At 40.8% G+C, this 20,759-nt stretch overlaps 1 protein-coding gene across 2 annotated transcripts in view; it reads left to right on the top strand.

Moving 5' to 3' along the window:
• c12h5orf22 (chromosome 12 C5orf22 homolog) overlaps positions 1 to 20,759 on the top strand; it is a 60,476-nt gene that overhangs the window by 25,207 nt on the left and 14,510 nt on the right. The window contains exons 3-7 of one of the 2 annotated variants that reach the window (XM_034183725.1): positions 5,472 to 5,621; positions 9,996 to 10,129; positions 16,623 to 16,945; positions 18,808 to 18,870; positions 19,141 to 19,262. In XM_034183725.1, the coding sequence (XP_034039616.1) occupies positions 5,472 to 5,621; positions 9,996 to 10,129; positions 16,623 to 16,945; positions 18,808 to 18,870; positions 19,141 to 19,262 (792 nt within the window). Of the gene's footprint in view, positions 1 to 5,471; positions 5,622 to 9,995; positions 10,130 to 16,610; positions 16,946 to 18,807; positions 18,871 to 19,140; positions 19,263 to 20,759 lie in introns of both variants that reach the window. The other variant, XM_034183724.1, reaches the window with a different exon arrangement.

Here is a 20,759-nt window from a genome sequence, read left to right as displayed (position 1 = left end):
TGTCTCAGAGTGATGCTGAAAAACTAATTCATGCATTTATTTCCTCTAGGCTGGACTATTGTAATTCTTTATTATCAGGTTGTCCTAAAAGTTCCCTAAAAAGCCTTCAGTTAATTCAAAATGCTGCAGCTAGAGTACTGACGGGGACTAGCAGGAGAGAGCATATCTCACCCGTGTTGGCCTCTCTTCATTGGCTTCCTGTTAATTCTAGAATAGAATTTAAAATTCTTCTTCTTACTTATAAGGTTTTGAATAATCAGGTCCCATCTTATCTCAGGGACCTCGTAGTACCATATCACCCTAATAGAGCGCTTCGCTCTCAGACTGCAGGCTTACTTGTAGTTCCTAGGGTTTGTAAGAGTAGAATGGGAGGCAGAGCCTTCAGCTTTCAGGCTCCTCTCCTGTGGAACCAGCTCCCAATTCAGATCAGGGAGACAGATACCCTCTCTACTTTTAAGATTAGGCTTAAAACTTTCCTTTTCGCTAAGGCTTATAGTTAGGGCTGGATCGGGTGACCCTGGACTATCCCTTGGTTATGCTGCTTTAGACGTAGACTGTGGGGGGGTTCCCATGATGCACTGTTTCTTTCTCTTTTTGCTCTGTATGCATCACTCCGCATTTAATCATTAGTGATCGATCTCTGCCCCCCTCCACAGCATGTCTTTTTCCTGGTTCTTTCCCTCAGCCCCAACCAGTCTCAGCAGAAGACTGCCCCTCCCTGAGCCTGGTTCTGCTGGAGGTTTCTTCCTGTTAAGAGGGAGTTTTTCCTTCCCACTGTTGCCAAGTGCTTGCTCACAGGGGGTCGTTTTGACCGTTGGGGTTTTTCATGATTGTTGTATGGCCTTGCCTTACAATATAAAGCGCCTTGGGGCAACTGTTTGTTGTGATTTGGCGCTATATAAAAAAAAAGTTGATTGATTGATTGATATAGATGATGTTATTCTGTTGTGGGCAGAGTCTGAATCTGAACTTGTCTTTCCATGAATTTCTTAATAACTAATATAAACATCAAATTGTCTCTGGAATTTGACAAGAAAAAGTTTTGTTTTCTGGATCTGGAAATATTTAGAGATACTGCAGGCTTTTTACATACCACCATCTATAGAAAGCCTACTATTCACAATACTATCTTACATGCTAAAAGTTTCCATCCCAGACACCTTAAAGATAACACACCCTATGGCCAGTTCCAGCAACTTAGAAGGGTTTGCGATGAAATAAATGATTTTGATCAAAAAGCTGCTGAGATGGAAAGCAGATTTATTCAAAGAGGTTATAAAAAGAGAAAACAGCGCAAGAAGTCTAGAACGGCAGCCCCTTTTAGAAAATAAGACTGTAGGACAGAATCTGAAAGGGTGTTCTTTTGCACTAGATTCAGTACAGAATCACACCACATTAAAAATGTTATCAAAAAAACTGGAATTTAATACAATGTGATGCCTCTTTAGGTAATGCGTTTTTGGAACCCCCTATATTCAGCTTTAAACGTGTGCTTACTTTGAGCGATAAACTTGTTCATAGCTACTTGCACCTTCAAAAAATACCTGGCTATCAGTTAAATGGTGTGGGAGCTTTAAATGTGGTCAGTGCAACCATTGCTGTAATGTGGCCAAATGTAATACATTTTGTGATACACATGGAGACTACTTATGAAATACATTTTATTAATTGTAAAACTACTTTTGTGTTTTGCAAATTACAGCATCCAGTCTGCAATGTGTTTTACATTGGCAGAAATAAACACCGTTGACAGGATAGTCTTAGAGCATAAGTATGCCATAAGAACTAAAAATGACAATTATCCTATGGCTTGTCATTTTAAGGACAAACATAATAGTGATCCTTCTATTTTAAGAGCTATTGGCATTGATCAATCAATCAATCAATTTTTTTATATAGCGCCAAATCACAACAAACAGTTGCCCCAAGGCGCTTTATATTGTAAGGCAAGGCCATACAATAATTATGTAAAACCCCAACGGTCAAAACGACCCCCTGTGAGCAAGCACTTGGCTACAGTGGGAAGGAAAAACTCCCTTTTAACAGGAAGAAACCTCCAGCAGAACCAGGCTCAGGGAGGGGCAGTCTTCTGCTGGGACTGGTTGGGGCTGAGGGAGAGAACCAGGAAAAAGACATGCTGTGGAGGGGAGCAGAGATCGATCACTAATGATTAAATGCAGAGTGGTGCATACAGAGCAAAAAGAGAAAGAAACAGTGCATCATGGGAACCCCCCAGCAGTCTACGTCTATAGCAGCATAACTAAGGGATGGTTCAGGGTCACCTGATCCAGCCCTAACTATAAGCTTTAGCAAAAAGGAAAGTTTTAAGCCTAATCTTAAAAGTAGAGAGGGTGTCTGTCTCCCTGATCTGAATTGGGAGCTGGTTCCACAGGAAAGGAGCCTGAAAGCTGAAGGCTCTGCCTCCCATTCTACTCTTACAAACCCTAGGAACTACAAGTAAGCCTGCAGTCTGAGAGCGAAGCGCTCTATTGGGGTGATATGGTACTACGAGGTCCCTAAGATAAGATGGGACCTGATTATTCAAAACCTTATAAGTAAGAAGAAGAATTTTAAATTCTATTCTAGAATTAACAGGAAGCCAATGAAGAGAGGCCAATATGGGTGAGATATGCTCTCTCCTTCTAGTCCCCGTCAGTACTCTAGCTGCAGCATTTTGAATTAACTGAAGGCTTTTAAGGGAACTTTTAGGACAACCTGATAATAATGAATTACAATAGTCCAGCCTAGAGGAAATAAATGCATGAATTAGTTTTTCAGCATCACTCTGAGACAAGACCTTTCTGATTTTAGAGATATTGCGTAAATGCAAAAAAGCAGTCCTACATATTTGTTTAATATGCGCTTTGAATGACATATCCTGATCAAAAATGACTCCAAGATGTCTCACAGTATTACTAGAGGTCAGGGTAATGCCATCCAGAGTAAGGATCTGGTTAGACACCATGTTTCTAAGATTTGTGGGGCCAAGTACAATAACTTCAGTTTTATCTGAGTTTAAAAGCAGGAAATTAGATCACATACCACAAACTATAAGAGGAGGCAATAGGATAAAACAACTGAATCAATGCAAGACTTTTTGGATTTTTACATTAAAAGCAACTATATACCTGTGTCTCAATGAAGATATAGAATATTGCCATTTCCTCTAAAGAGTTTATTGTCCTAGTGATATGCAATGTTATTTATATGTCTGACATATTATCTGATGGACTTTTGTATTGCTGGGCTGACACGACGCCCCCTGTTGGCCACCTATTTTTTTTTTCTTTTTTCAGCTTTGACTACCCTTTATCTGACTTTTTCCATTGGTTAATTGATGATCTAATTGTTCACACCTGTTAACCCAACAATTTTGAGATTTTTAATTAGGACTGCTGTCTCAGAATGAGTGTTCACTTCCTGACGAAGGCTTCCAGCCGAAACGTGTCGAAGTGCATGTTTTTAATTATGATTTGCCCATAATATAAAAGCATTTTAACATTTTTCATCAGATGAGTGCCTTGGTATCTTCTCAAGACTTTATTTCAAATTGTTTTTGGAAAGCATAGACGTCGTGTCCATGGGAAAAAGACCATCCAGATTGTTACCAGCGCAAAGTTCAAAAGCCAGCATCTGTGATGGTGTAGGGGTGTGTTAGCTTCAACAATTAGTGTCCTCAGTTCCCAAATGCTTATTGAGTGTTGTTAGAAGGAAAGGTGATGTAACACAGTGGTAAACATACCACTGTCCCAGCTTTTTTGAAACGTGTTGCAGGCATCCATTTCAAAATGAGCAAATATTTGCACACAAACAATAAAGTTTATCAGTTTGAACATTATCTTGTCTTTGTGGTCTATTCAGTTGAATATAGGTTGAAGAGGATTTGAAAATCATTGTATACTGTTTATATTTACATTTTACACAACGTCCCAACTTCATTGGAATTGGGGTTGTATGTAAGAGTAAGTACACCTCGTTGTACATCCCACCTTCAAACACAGCCTCATACGACCATCCATGAAAAATCACTTAAGCTCCCAATTTCCTGTAGGAATACAAACTTTGTACTGGCACTGCACCAGTTACTTAAACATCAGTAATGCCTTGTTATTGCACCATTCACTGCAAACTTTGGTACATGTAAGAAAAGTAATTGTAGTTCAAGGAGTAATTTACATTAAAGGTGATAATTGTACTTACTGGAGTACCATTAATCCAACAATGGACGAAAACGTTGAGGCTTGTACATCAAGAGGTACGGTGGTGTGGGGGGGTTCTTCAATTCTTAAAAACAAAATGCTGGGAATGAGTTAAAATTAAAAAACATATCCATAAAAACTCAAATTTGCAACATTATTTAGGATTTAGAGTTGGTTTCCCTTGGCTACAGGTATGTGCATTTTCACCTCAATAACACACTGAGAGAGTTCATCATCAAAACCATGTAGACCATTATGTGGCCAAACTGACTGCATGCATTCATTTACCAATATATGGTGACAGTCTAACATTTTAAGGAAAACTTGCCACTTGATTGACTACAAACAATATTAAGTGACTGTCTGACCACTCCCACAAGCATAATTCTCCATATATTATATTGTTTGCATTGCTGTAAGTCACACGTGGCTTCATTTAACCAGCATTGTTGTAACATTTTGTCAATACCATAAACAAGATATTAAATATATTATCTCCAGGCAGATCACAGGTCCCAGGCTGGTGATGGTGCTTTGATATCAATCAATCAATCAACTTTTTTTTTATATAGCGCCAAATCACAACAAACAGTTGCCCCAAGGCGCTCTATATTGTAAGGCAAGGCCGTACAATAATTATGAAAAACCCCAACGGTCAAAACGACCCCCTATGAGCAAGCACTTGGCTACAGTGGGAAGGAAAAACTCCCTTTTAACAGGAAGAAACCTCCAGCAGAACCAGGCTCAGGGAGGGGCAGTCTTCTGCTGAGACTGGTTGGGGCTGAGGGAAAGAACCAGGAAAAAGACATGCTGTGGAGGGGGGCAGAGATCGATCACTAATGATTAAATGCAGAGTGATGCATACGGAGCAAAAAGAGAAAGAAACAGTGCATCATGGGAACCCCCCCACAGTCTACGTCTAAAGCAGCATAACCAAGGGATGGTCCAGGGTCACCTGATCCAGCCCTAACTATAAGCCTTAGCGAAAAGGAAAGTATATCATCTGTCACCAGAAAGCGTTTGCACCTAAATCCACATCTGAAGTCCAAGACTGTAGTATTGTGTTTAAAAACAGAACATTCAGATGTGCCTTGCATGAGCAGGTTCAGAACACACAGACACTTCGTGCACAGTTGGCATATAATCTGACCATAGAATTATGCACAAAAAGTAACTAAATTAAAACAATAACTAATGGAAAACCACAGCTTTAATAACCTTGTACTTTATTTTAACACCACTTATCTAAAGACAAATGTTCACTTTTTTCAGTGAGTTGAGCATAGAAAACTGGATAATGCCAATGGTGTATGCTGGCCATGTGTCCTGCGTCATGTGGCTGCATCCACACTGGGCCCAGCAGATCAGAGAGGGGGAGCACAGGATGGCTGTCGGCAGAGACTCATCCACCACAACCATCAGGTACAACACGCTGGACACTAAGGACGGGATAAGATATTTCTGCAACGCTATTCGGTTAAAAAACAAACACAAAACAGTCTGACCTTGAAGTATGTTCAGATTTAATGTTGGGCACTGATCAGTCTGAGACTGCAAGATGCCATCTGGATCCTTAAGAAGGCCACAAGTTGGTGATCAGAATTAACAAACTGGGCACTTGTGTGGACCTTACAGATCTGCACAATTCCCCAGCATTTTCCCGTAATTACAGTTACAATGAGGAAAATAAGTAAACACCCTGTGATTTTTGCAAGTACTCCCACTTAGAAATCAGGGAGGGTTCTGAAATTTTCATCTTAGGTGCATGTCCACTGTGAGAGACATAATCTAAAAAAAAAATCCAGAAATCACAATGTATGATTTTTTTTTTTTTTAAATAATTTATTTGTATGTTACTGCTGCAAATAAGTATTTCAATACCTGTGAAAATCAATGTTAATATTTGGTACAGTAGCCTTTGTTTGCAATTATAGAGGTCAAACGTTTCCTGTAGTTTTTCCACCAGGTTTTCACACACTGCAGCAGGGATTTTGGTCCACTCCTCCATACAGATCTTCTGTAGATCTTTCAGGTTTGGAGTTTCAGCTCCCTCCAAAGACTTTCTATTGAATTCAGGTCTGGACACTGGCCAGGCCACTCCAGGACCTTGAAATGCTTCTTACGGAGCCCCTCCTTAGTTGCCCTGGCTGTGTGTTTGGGGTCATTGTCATGCTGGAAGACCCAGCCATGACCCATCTTCAATGCTCTTACTGAGGGAAGGAGGTTGTTTGCCAAAATCTCACAATACATGACCCCATCCATCCTCCCTTCAATATGGTGCAGTCGTCCTGTCCCTTTTGCAGAAGAGCACCCCCAGAGTATGATGTTTTTACCCCCCTGCTTCACGGTTGGGGTGGTTTTCTTGGGGTTGTTCTCATCCTCTAAACATGGTAAGTGGAGTTGATTCCAAAAAGCTCTATTCTGGTCTCATCTGACCACATGGCCTTCTCCCATGCCTCCTCTGGATCATCCATATGGTCACTGGTGAACTTCAAACGGGCCTGGACATGTGCTAGCTTGAGCAGGGGGACCTTGCTGCCCTGCAGGATTTTAAACCATGACAGCATCATGTGTTACTAATGTAATCTTTGTGACTGTGGTCCCAGCTCTCTTCAGGTCATTGACCAGGTCCTCCTGTGTAGTTCTGAGCATTCTCAGAATCATCCTTTCCCCACAAAGTGAGATCTTGCGTGGAATCCCAGACCGAGGGAGATTTACAGTCTTCTTGTGTTTCTTCCACTTTCTAATAAATAATCATAACAGTTGTTGTCTTCTACCAAGCTGCTTGCCTGTTGTCCTGTAGTCCATCCCAGCCTTGTGCAAGTCTACAGTTTTGTCCCTGGTGTCCTTAGACAGCTCTTTGGTCTTGGCTATGGTGGACAAGTTGGAGTGTGATTGATCGAGTGTGTGAACAGGTGTCTTTTATACAGGTAACAAGTTCAAACAGGTGCAGTTAATACAGGTTAAGAGTGCAGAATAAGAGGGCTTCTTAAAGAAAAATTAACAGGTCTGTGTGAGCCAGAATTCTTGCTGGTTGGTAGGTCTGTTAAATAATTATTTGCAGCAGTAACATACAAATAAATGATTGAAAATCATACATTGATTTCCAGATTTTTTTTTTTTTTTTTTTTTTTAAGATTATGTCTCTCACAGTGGACATGCACCTAAGATGAACATTTCAGACCCCTCCATGATTTCTAGATGGGAGAACTTGCAAAATCACAGGGTGTTCAAATACTTATTTTCCTCACTGTACTTTCAGCCCCATGAAAAAGATCACATGCAAACATGCTCTAATTTATGTTTGCTCTCTTTGGATATAGATGATGATGCAGTAGACTTAGTAAAGGATTTAGTCATATCTGAATGATAGCTAAATAAAACACAATTAAAAAGCTGTGTCCTACTTCAAAGATTCCTAACCTATAAGAACGTGTCCTTTGGTGCAGCATGTTGACCCCAAGATGAGAAACCGTGAATAAAATATCTCTTAAAATGTGAACACAGGTCTCGGAAAATGTAAGTTGCAAAACATGAATACCATTCATGGTGTATCGTGTGTGTGTGTGTGAGAGAGAGAGAGAGAGAGAAATTTTCATCTTAGGTGCATGTCCACTGTGAGAGACTTATTATTATTATTATTAGAAAATTAATTAAGCAATTATTAGAAAATGGAAGAAGCCTCCTGTCAATCTCCCTCGGACTGGGGCTCCATGCAAGATCCCACCTCGTGGCGTATCAATGATCCTAAGAAAGGTGAGGAATCAGCCCAGAACTGCACGGGAGGAGCTGGTCAATGACCTGAAGAGAGCTGGCACCACTGTTTCCAGGGTTACTGTGGGTAATACACTAAGACGTCATGGGTTAAAATCATGCATGGCACGGAAGGTTCCCCTGCTTACATCAGCACACATCCAGGCCATCTTAAGTTTGCCCATGACCATTTGGATGATCCAGAGGAGTCATAGGAGAAAGTTATGTGGTCAGATGAGACCAAAATAGAACTTTTTGGTCTTAATTCCGCTCGCCGTGTTTGGAGGAAGAAGAATGCTGAGTACCATCCCAAAAACACTGTCCCTACTGTGAAGCATGGGGGTGGAAGCATCATGCTGTGGAAGTGTTTTTCTGCACATGGGACAGGACGACTGCACTGTATTAAGGAGAGGATGACCGGGGGCATGTATTGCAAGATTTTGGGGAACAACCTCCTTCCCTCAGTTAGAGCATTGAAGATGGGTCGTGGATGGGTCTTCCAACATGACAATGACCCGAAGCACACAGCCAGGATAACCAAGGAGTGGGTTAAGAAGCATATCAAGGTTCTGGAGTGGCCTAGCCAGTCTCCAGACCTAAACCCAATAAAAAATCTTTGGCAGGAGCTCAAACTCCGTGTTTGTCAGTGACAGCCCAGTAACCTGGCTGATCTAGAGAAGATCTGTATTATTAAAAAATCATACATTGTGATTTCCCAATTTTTTTTTTTTTTTAAGATTATGTCTCTCACAGTGGACATGTACCTAAGATGAAAATTTCAGACCCCTCCATGATTTCTAAGTGGGAGAACTTATTTTCCTCACTGTGTGTGTGTGTATGTGTATGTATGTATATATATATATATATATATATATATATATATATATATATATATATATATATATATATATATATATATATATATATATATATATATATATATATATAATACGAGGGCTGTCAATAAAGTATAGGTCCTTTTTATTTTTTTCAAAAACTATATGGATTTCATTCATATGTTTTTACGTCAGACATGCTTGAACCCTCGTGCGCATGCGTGAGTTTTTCCACACCTGTCGGCTTTGGGTGACGTCATTCGCCTGTGAGCCTTGCATCATTGAAAAGCTGGATGTTTAGCAATTTCCTACTTTTGAACTCAGACAACACTAAAATGACGGTTCTTTATCCAGCAAAAGATTGGCATCAATTTGACCAGTTAACGCTTAACCTAGGCTTATGTGTCAGATATTAAGGTTCTGCTAATAACCTATAAAATTACTTATGGACTATCACCTCCCGATTTAGCTGCCCTAGTCAAGCCATATGTACCGGTTCTGGCTCTGCATTCTCAGGGCACAGGGCTACTTTGTGTCCCCAGGGTGAATAAAAAGTCTGCAGGCCACAGAGCTTTCACTTATCGTGCCCCTGTTTTGTGAAATGATCTCCCTGCACCAATAAAACAGTCAGATTTGGTGGAGACTTTCAAGCCCAGACTTAAGGTGTAATTATTCTCCCTTTTGCATGGCTAGCATACTGGCGTAGTATGTTACTATGCTTCCTATCCTTTTAAATTAATTTTATCAGTAAGGGTTATTAGTAGGGTCTCGGCCTCAACTTTATCTAAAGTCTGGGTCTGTTAGTGAAGCTTGGGGCTAGTGGCTGCGATCACCTTAGTATTTCTTCTGCTTTCCTGTTGCTTAATGCTGATGAATTATACCTTAAGTGTAGTTTTTCTGGCTGACTGATTCACTTTTCTTTTTCTCTGTGACTGAAATGCAGCTGGATCCATGTGCTGGATTGGATGATTCCTCAGCCAAGCACATACACCACATTGTGAAGAAATTCATGTTTTGTGACTTACGTTTTGCGAGACCTGCGTTCACGTTTTGGGAGATACTTTTTTCAGTATTCAGGTTTTGCAATTCACGGTTTGCGGATAATTCACAAATTGTAGCTGATTCACATTTTGGAGGTTAACACCTTGATCACCTTTGTCTTTTGTTATTGATGTGCCTTTCTGTTGCTTTGCCTTTTCATCAACAGGGTGACAAGTACAGACAACTACTTTCTCAGTGATGGCCTGTATGTTCCCGAGGAGCAGCTGGAGAACTGTAAACCTCTCAGACTGAGAGTGGTCAAAGTCAGTCATGTTCCACCAGGCCACAGGTTGCTAACACGTATGTACATCACTAGAATTCATTTCAAAAGTATATTCAGAAACTTAGACAAAGTGCTTTACCATTTAAAACATAATTTACAGACAATAGAAACCCAACAAAATACAACCAACAGCATAAATCACAGGGAGAAGATCAAACTAAGATTAAAGAAGGAGGAAAGGCCTATTTTACTTATCTTATATTCTTGGATTGATTTTTTTTTTTTTTTTAACTGGTGGAATGTGAAAACACCAGATTTTTGATTATCCAAAGTGATATCTGTAAAAGTCCAATATACTAGTTTCAGGAGCAGTTTATAAACAGATATTGTTTTAAACACAGTCAAGTCTGAGAGCATGCTCTAATGCTGCGCTTTGCCACATCCACAACACCACAGAACCACCTTGGGTCCTGGATGGCAACCACGCAGACACACAACTGCCTCATTCCCACATTTTAAAATAACTATCGGTCTGCTGCTGTCAGATGAAATGTGGGTGTTCCTCTGGCCTTCTGCAGCTACGGGGGTCCTCAACACTCAGGCACCCGCGGGCTGGATCATGCGCAGAAAAACACATGACCAAAATGTTGTAGTTGACAGTGCAAGTGATACTTCTCAACCTAGTCTGTCTTAGTAACCACTCGTTTCATGCAAAGTCATTTCAGCAGTACCCAAGGATCCTCCGAAGACACTTAGTATGAAAGACATCCAGGTTGTCATCTTAAGTCACTGGTTAGCATCCAAGTCTCACAACCTTACAGCAAGACAGGCAGCACCAGGACCCTGAAGGCTTGAACCTTAATTCACCTGCGAAGACATCTGCACCACCAAACACGTCTGTCCAGTGACCTCATGACTCCACGAGCTCTTCCCAAGTACCTCTCGAGTTCCAAGGTCACGGGCCCAGAGACCTGTATGTCACTGCTGAAATATTAAACACTGTGAATTATTAAAATGTCTCCATTTTCTCGTACTTTTTTTAATGATATTGCTGTCTTCTTTCCTTTATTGGCCATCACTGTGTCCAGTTGGTTGGACCAATTTTAAATGCTAATTCTGTCATTCTGAACCACCTTCAGCTGTGTCTCCCATCGGGACCTGGGGACTTCTAATCCGTATGTGGCACAGATGTTCCTGTACACCGTTCCCAACACTTGGTTGTGCATTTCGGTGTACGCTGTTCCAGTTTGCATCTTGTTGCCATATGCTGGGCCTGTTTTCGTGCTGCTATGATCTGAGTTGCTACGCTGTCCTTTAGTCAGGCCTTTTCTAGCGACTAGCAGGGCTTCTTGATGTCAGTTATTTCCTCTGTTTGTTGCTGGAGGGGCTTGGTCTTCCATGATACTTCCTCCTGTTCCTTACTGCTATCTGTCTTTAGCTGTCTGAGGTGTTCTTGTAGCAGCTGATGTCGGGGGCTATCTTTTAAAGGATGTTCTTCATCTCAATCTGGATCACAGCTCTGACACTCACTTATCCTCACACTCCCTCTTTATGTTGCTCATTGATCCTCAGGATGTTGGACTTTGGGTGGAAACTTCTGCGCATTGTGGAAAATTTTAGTGTCTTTATCAGTGGCATCTATCTCCTCCTATGGCCAACTTATTGTTCCAGCTGGGTATCAGATGGGGTGGTGGTCGAATTACGCTCTTTTGAAAAACAGCTCGGGACTTCAAACCCAGGTCATGATGTATATCCAGTAATGGTCCCCAGGCATGACTGTTCCCCCAGGCTATTTCCCCAGTCTACCTCAGACATCAGTGATAAACACGCATGTAAAGCCCTGCCAGCTCACACATTCCCCGTGTTAAAAAGGTCAGGACACACTGATGAGAAATGGACTACTGGAACAAGCTCTGTGTGTGCACGCGCCAGTATTAAGTGGGACTTGCTCATCCCTCACTATGACTGATGGAAATTAGAGTTCTCACAAAAGCTTCACTGCAGTGATAGTTATCATGAGATGACAAAATCCAGCAGGTTCATTCAGTCACTCAGTGGAAATGCTGTTTTTTGTTGACATTCTGAAAATATCTCTTTTGTGCAAATCTGTAATTGAAAGCTGCCGACTGACAACGAGATGGCTATTTTGCATCTGAATTAGTGCCAGCCTACAGTAAGTGCTGTGTTTTGTTTTGTTTTTTTTGGGGGGGGGGGGGGTTGGGGAGTTTCTCCGTTGTTTAAGAAGGCATCTCTGTTGGCTGATCTGCCATGGGACAGCGTTCGTCCACAGTTGCCGAGCTACAGTGGCACCAAGGACTCCGGCTCACCCAAACACGGTAGCTCCTTGTCCTCTTCAAAAGACAGCATACTGTGGATCTTCGCTGTAAAGCCCACTGCCCACTCCTGGCACAGCAGAATAGTTAGAACACCCGACAACTGTGCATATAACTCCCATTTTGCGCCTTGCTCAACGATTGCCACTGCCTTGTTGTACATCAAAGATGGCGGACACTAGCAAATCAGAGAGGATCATGGCAAATCCGTGACATCGATGCAAGCCACCTATTGTGAAGAGTTTGCCTCCGTCCGTCCATCTGTCTGTGCTCAGCATAAGTCCAGGCCTGTTACTGCCAGAGTCTTCAAACTCCAAAGGTGGCTAACCTTGAGCAATTTTAAGACGTTCAAATGTCACATTCTGTTTCAGTGTGTTCCTTTTTTTTTTTTTTTTTTTTTTTTTTTTTTTTTTGTGGTGGAGGTGACAGCCAATCAGAGTAGAGCTGCACTATGACATCAGTGGCTGCTCTCTCTGAAACTGTTTTGTGTGTTTTATATACATGTTTCTCATATGTAAAAGCTATTAATACAACATCACTACATTCCAACAACATGAAACTCAGCATTTTGAAGCACATAATACCAGTGGTGGGCACAGTTCCGATAATCAGATAACAGATAATTATCGAAGATAACGTTTTCTTTATCGGATTATCTTTTTAGCTAACTTTAAAAACCATTATCGGACTAATTATCTTCCGATTAATTTTTGTCCGATAACGTTTAGACCGATAACGTAGTAAACAAAGCTGAACAGCAGCAAACATTTCTAAAATTGAAAATCAGTTGAGCACCTACCTGATAAAAGTTTCCTAACAGATGTATGGTTCCACCCTCTGCAAACAGAAAACAGCTGCTTCTGTGAAGAACACTATCCTCTGCAGGCAAAAGAAAAACTTTTTTTTAAGAAAAAAAGAAAAATCATTTCCTTTAACACCATACTGATATGCTGGCAATATCACCCAAGTCATCCAGAGGCATACATTTTTAACTTATGGTTCAAATTTTAACCAAACTAATTTTGGACAAGTTATTGAAAATTATTGTCATGTCTGAAGTTTTATAAAGTGAAAATAACAGATATATGTTTTAGTTTTAAAGTAATGTGCTAATTTTTAAGGTTTTAGTGTGGACATGCTGTGCCGAGCAGTGCATTATGGGTAGGATTAGTACGTTCACGACAGGACAAATGCATTTCAGACACTCTGTTCAGGCTCCACGGACAACAACATTAAACTCTAGTGCCTAAAACTCTCGTGAATATATTCTCTGGGTTTATAGACGTTATTGTATTTGTGTTTGTTAAATTCCACAGTACTCTGTTGGATATTTGACTCAGGCATAGTGTTGTGGCTAAGGGGTTTTGCGGCCGGATGCTCTTCTTGGCGCCAACCACAGTTTCAGCGGTGGGCCTAGCCTTTGGTCTCCCAAGACCTACTCACAAGGCAGTGAGGTGATGTAATTTCGGAGTTTCCTCTCCTAGCCTTTGCCTAAAAAGACCCGACCTACAAGGCAGTAGGTGGTTGGATTGGTGAGTGACAGGGTGTGTCCACACACCGGTGGGCCTGCACACTGCACCTCTGGGGCTCCAACCTGCTCCGAGATCCCTCACAGATCAGCCTGGGGCCGCAAGGTACTTGGTTATTTGGTTATTTGTGCCCACCACTGCATATAATACAACCCAACCACTTTATGGTGTCATGTTGTTTCATAATTTAGATATTAAAAACACCTACGAACAACACGTTACTCTAATCTGACATCTTTTTTCAGTCATGGGTAATCTAACGCTTTAATCTTTCCACAACAGTAATCAGATTAAAGTAACTTCTCCAAGTCACTGTGTGTTACTATCATTTTTGCATTGCGGGTGGATCGCAGCATTAAACTTTGCCTGTGGGCAGGGGGAGGTTTGGGTTCAACTGAGCTGCCTACTTCACCCACTTTCAGTGAGCTGCGAACTTTTCATCAGCTTTTTTCTACAGCAACTATGAGTTAAAAAAAAAACAGACATCGTCTCTCAAAGTATAGTGACAACAGCACACCTGCACTGAGCTTTACAAAGACGTTTTTATGCCTTTTCCCCCTTGATTTAAAACTCTGTGCCGCTCTGTGTGTCTCCTCGCTAAAAACCGCTGATCCGCAACAACTTAACAACTAACATTTTTTTTCCGACATGATGTAAAAAACACTGATACTACTTAACTGTCAGCCTGGTCATGTTTTCTGCAGAAATAAACGTTATCCATCCATTATTCTTTGTGCTCAAACACCAAAGCAGGGGCGAATCCAGAGGGGGCGTGGAGCGGGGCAGGGATTCAGCCCCCCACAACAACCCTAGACTAAAAGTCCTGTTTTGAAGCCTTTTTTACTACTACTACTACTACTAATACTACATACAATAATAATAATAATAATATGAACTAAAATGTTTAGATGTTTAAATGTTAGAAAGAATTTAATAATTGCATTTATAAACAATGTAGGTTAGAATTTGCAAGTTTTACAGTGCTGTCAACAATTAAATATGAGGTCATGAAAGATGTCTTTATTTTATTTTTTATAAAACAAGTATTTATGTTCAGTGAAGTCAAGAAAGGGTGACTATAAAGTGAGTGTTGGCAAAATGGGTTATTTTCAAAACAGGTAACACAGGTTATCATTATCATGACAATGGGTTGTTGTCAGCAGCTGCTGAAAGTAACTAGTAATCTAACTTAGTTACTTTTAAAATTGAATAATTTGTAAAGTAACTAAGTTACTTTTTCAAGGAGTAATCAGTAATTGAATTACTTTTTCAATGTAACTGTGGTAACACTGTTTAACACAGCAGTAGCATAAAGTATTGCAATCTGCAGAATGACACATTTATTTATCAGTACATTTTACCCACCATGCATTGCATTGGTACAACTTGAAGTGGTGGCCAATGATTGTTCACGTTTCGGCGTGTGTGCATTGGTATGTTAATCATATGCTAATCGTGTGAATGATGTAGTGGGTACTGACTTTCTGATTGGCTGAGAATTTGCATACCACCAGAAATATCCTGCGAATAAAATTCTCACAGCCGGCTGCAGCGCAGAATGTTACAGAGTGCTGCTCTGTTAAAAGAGAAATAAGTCTGTGTTCAATGAGTTAATATGCCTGCTCAACCTCTGTACCACGGTTAAGGCACCACTGTGCAGGGGAAGGAATTAACATCATGTACACACAGACGCACACGCTCCTACAAACGCCGTCAAAATGTAAATCGTTTTTATGATTGATTGAGGAGACAATAGGATCTTAATAATTAATTAAACAATGGTAAATTATAAAGAAGACGATGCTCATGCAGGTGAGGATATTTGAATGAATGAATGAATGAATGAATGATGATTTAATGTCATTACACAAGTGCAACGAGATTATCTTCACACCAGTTACCTCAGACAAATACAGCAGTTAATCCACAATTATTGCTAGTTGAAGACAATAGTGGCACACATCAGAATTAAAACAACCGCGCATTTACATTTGATTGTTTATGTACGCTAAACTTTGAAACAGTCCGTCATCTGAATTGAGGCAAGGTGAGTATAGGCTGCAGCAGAAATACCACGCAGCCGAGCATGGTGAGTGGGCGGGCTGCTGCAGGTCGTGCTGCGCGGCCTCCCGGAGGGGAAAGGAGTGGCAGTGCGGAGGCCCAGGGTGGGGAGGGGTTGGGTGGAGATAAGGGAGGCGTGCGTCAATGTGTGCACATGGTTTCAGGTGGATTCATGTCAGTCTCTGTCCATGTGTAGAGTCTGGAGTGGCCTTGGCGACAACCATAGACTGTAGGGGAGGGCAGATGAAAAAGGATGCCAGATACTTCACCAAGGCCATTGAAATCTTTCTGGAGGAAAACAAACATGGCATTTTGACCTTCGGTAGCTGATAAGGCTGCCGTGTTTGGGTTAGGCAGAGCCAAACACAGTCTGCGATTGTACTGCCTTGCCCACCTTGTTAATCATGACGGACATGACAGATTTTAGCATTGTGTTATATTGTTAAGCATACAATGTTGCCAGAAGATTTAGTTGGTCTTTAACAATGCAACTAGACACACATCAATTGACAAAAGGGAACAGACAAGCCATGGAATGCAAAAAACACCCTACAAAGGCTGATATGGTGGCATTCCCAGCAGAGTGTCTGTATCTTTCATTGTCTTGTGCTCTTCTGTCTGACACTTTATTTCAGAAAAGAAAACAGAGGGGAACACAGAGACAAGGTTTGCAAAGAGACCTCGAACACTGTTTAAAGAAGCTGGAGCAGCCTGCTGCACTGCGCCGCTCGCCGGTACTGCTGAAACACTGCAGCCAGCAGAGGGTAGCGGCATCACCAACATAACCACAGAGGAAAAACTGAGCACAAAAGTCACAGCACCTCAGAATGAGGACATTGATGTGGAAGGATCGCCCGCTTATGTTGCAAAGCAAATATTTGCTTGTTTAAGTGACACGGAGCCCTACATTTTGGACATTGATCTGGATTTCTTCTCCTGTAAGAATCCATTCAAGGAATTATACACTCAGGTACGTTTTATCCTGTATATTTCCAGTTAAGAAACACTTTTAGTTTGTGTACAGATGAAGACAAAATTATTGGCCTTCATATGAAATGTAACATTTTCTGACTTGGCCAAGTCAGGAATTGTGGTGTCAAAGAAACAATCACTGGAGCCCTTCACAGGATTGGACTGCAAGGTTGCAGACCAAGAAAAACTCCACTTCTGCAGAAGAGACACCTTCAAGCCAGACTGAAGTATGCTAAGGACAACTGGGAGAAAGATTACGCATACTGGAAGTGGCTCCTCTGGTCAGATGAGATGAAACTAGAGCTTTTTGGCCGTGGAGATGTTGCTTATGTTTGGAGAAAGAAGGGAGAGACGTGTAACCCAAAGAATACCATCTCCACATTGAAACGCGGTGGTGTGAACATTATGCTGTGCACCATCAAGGTGGAAGGATTCATGAAGAAAGAAGGATATGTGAAGATTTTGGAAGAAAACCTCTAGCCGTCAGCAGCAAAACTGGATCTGGATCATCTGTCTTCCAAAATGACAACAACCCAAAACATACATCATTCCAGGTGAAGAACTGCCTCCAGAAGACCAAAGTGAACATTGTTGTCCTGCACAAAACGCTGACTTGAATCCCACTGAAAATCTGCTGGGTGAATTGCCAGAAGACCATCAAATCTGACAGAGCTTGAGAAATTCACCAAAGAAGAATGGACTGGAATTCCTCAGGAGACACACCTGAGACTTTTTAAAAACTACAGCAAACAACTGTTATCCGGCATAAAAGGATACAATTGATTGTTAGCATCAGGAGGCCTAATAATTTCGCACCTGGTAGTTTTTTTTTTTTTTTTTTTTGTGAAACTATTTTGTTTCTGTATACAAAGAAAAATAATGTAAACATCCAAAATAAAACTGATATTTAAAAATAACACACAAATGGGATGAGAATCAGCACCTTGAAATTTTAGACCATAGTTCTCTCTCGAAAAGGGGTGGACTGTCCCCTCTGGTTCAAGGAAGAGTTACTGCCCCAAGTGGATGGGCTTAAGTATCTCGGGGGTCTTGTTCACGAGTGGGGGTAAGTTGTAGCATCAGAGCCGCCAAGTCAACTATTGACATGGTGTTCTGGTGCAGTTGCAGCAGAAGTGCTGGGAGCAGAGATGACCCCTGTTCATGGCCTTCAGCAACCTGACCAAGACAGTCGAACTCGTCAGTCGAGAAGGACTCTTCACCCTCCTGTACTGGATTGGACCCCCCCTCCTCCCAGCTCCTGAGGATGTTCACATCCTTCCATGACAACATGAGTGACACTGTTCAGTACAACGGATCATCCTCTGATCCTTTCCCAATCATGAGCAGTGTGAAGCAGGGGTGTCTCCTCGCCCCGACTCTCTTCAGTGTGTTCTCACTGCTGCTATGCTACGCCTTCCAACAGTCTGAACACGGCATCTTCTTCCACACCAAGAGTGATGGGGGCCTCTTCAACCTTTCATGCCTCCGAGCAAAGATGAAGGTGCGAAAGGTGCTCATCAGGGAGATGCCTGCCCTCACACCACCCACACTGAGGAAGCTCTACAGAGATTGCCCAAGTTCCACTTCCTCGCTGCTTTAAACTTGGTAAAAACAATTAGATTGGTTTACTGCTCACGTTTTATAGTGTGATGCCTCAAACCAGCCAACATATAAAACAGATTAAAAAAAAGTCATATGACTCCAACTATGAAAATCATACGTTGCCAACGTCTATGAAACATTTGTCTCATTTAAGCTGTATATGTGAAGCATGTGCGTGTGCATTTGTCTTATTGCAAACAAATACAATGTAACAGTTAAATATTTTCTTGAGTTATCCTAAATTGTCTGTGTTTTAAGGAGGAATACACCATCCTTCAGGAACTGTACACCTTCAGAGAACCCAGCCCGAACGCTGACAAGGTCAGAGCTTTAACTTTCAGATTGCATACAATAAAACTTTTGTCTCTTAAATGAATTGGTAGTATTTAAGTGAAAAAAAGTTACAATTATCTGAAATAAACACATAATAATTGAAAACTACCCAAATTGAGCAATAAGGAGTAACGCCAGATCAATGACAGTCAACCTTCCTGAGTTAGCAGGGGAATGTTTCTCAGTCCAAAAAATCTTTTTGGAAATATGTTTTTGTTTTGCTGTCATCTTTGGAGGTGTGTGTCTGTGTCCATCCAGGATGAGCTTGATGAATGTGTGAATCGTCGTGTACATCAATTAGAGGACCTGGAGGCGGCTTTTGCTGATCTACTGGATGATGATGGAGAACAGACCATTGGACGTTGGGCCAACAATCCTGGGTATAGTATTTCAGGAGAATTGTGCAAAATATCGCATCATGTGAAAATGTATATTTTTTCCTTTCAGTTTTAAAACTTTGGGTATTGAGAAGTACTACACTGCAACCATTGGAGTGTTAAAATTTTCTGTATGTCTTGACTTGATTCCTTGTGTTGAACCTTGAAGTGTCAGGTTTGGTGTTGCTGATCCAGATAAAATATGAGTTTACTCTGCAGCAGCTGGACCTCTTTGTGGTCTTCAAAACATTTTTTTACTCAACCAAATCACTTCTCTTTTAAAAGATAAAACTGTATGGTTTACTCAATGTATAGCCTTATAGTGCAGCAAATAACTGAAACAATACTTCACATGGTGATACAAGCAGAAAATCCAGCACAAATTCTCACATTGCTCTTTTGAAAAAAACAATGGGCCACTTGAATTTTCAATAGGCGGCCATGTAGGGGTCAATTGAAGAATTACACAGGGGTTAAAATATAAAAATGCTTCAGTCATATTGAAAACTATACCACATTATTTGTCTGATCATAAAGATTCCAAAAATGTATAGTTTGGACTATCTATGACTGAATGTTATGGGGTAAAAACCTTAAGGATGGTGACCAAGGTCAGTTTCAGTTTGTATAGGGGTCAAAAGTTAAAGTTGCTCCAATTTTTGTAAAAAATGTTGCAAATTGTTGATTGAGCTACTTGGATTAATAAATGGAATAATATTGACTTTGTTGAATGCTTGGTCTCTAAAGTAAACATCAAATAATCTTGACGTCCATTGAATTCTATGACGTGATATATGTTACTCCGTAACGTGATAACTAAGCATGATACATGGTGCAAACTATTCCTTTTTGAAACCCTATTAACTCAACCAATAATTTGCATCACCTTTGAACAAAATTGGAGCAAGTCTAACTTTTGACCCCTGTACAAACTGAAACTGAACTTTGTCACAATTCTTGTTGTTTTTACCCCATAACTCTATAGAATTCAGTCAGAGATAGTCCAAACTATACCTTTTAGGAATCTTTACAATCAGACAAATAATGTGGTATAATTTTCAATATGACTGGAGAATTTTTATATTTTGACCCTATGTAATTCTTCAATTGACCCCTATGTGACCCCCTATTGAAAATTCAAGTGGCCTGTTGGTTTTTTCAAAAGAGTAATATCTAAGGTGTACTTTTGCCAAATTTGGTGCTTGCATCACCGTTTGAAGGATTCCTTTGTAAATATTCTGTTATCTGCTGCACTATTAGAAGTTGAGAGTATCTATCGTAAAACAAACAAGATCGATCTGTTCAACATAAGTTATCACTGTAAAGGTTTCTCTTGACAGTCCTTGGTTGTGCTTTACATGACATATATGTGACATATCCTTCATCCTCTTGGGGATCAATGAATGAACACAGGTACACCACTGGACATGATATGAACAAGGGTGTTTTCACACATGGAAGTCCAGAACAGGTACTGAACCAAGGTTCATATTTATATAC

Source organism: Thalassophryne amazonica, chromosome 12 (assembly GCF_902500255.1).
Source record: "Thalassophryne amazonica chromosome 12, fThaAma1.1, whole genome shotgun sequence".
Taxonomy (NCBI): Eukaryota; Metazoa; Chordata; class Actinopteri; order Batrachoidiformes; family Batrachoididae; genus Thalassophryne; species Thalassophryne amazonica.
The sequence above is the reverse complement of the archived record's forward strand: the minus strand, read 5'-3'. Positions and strand labels throughout refer to the sequence as shown.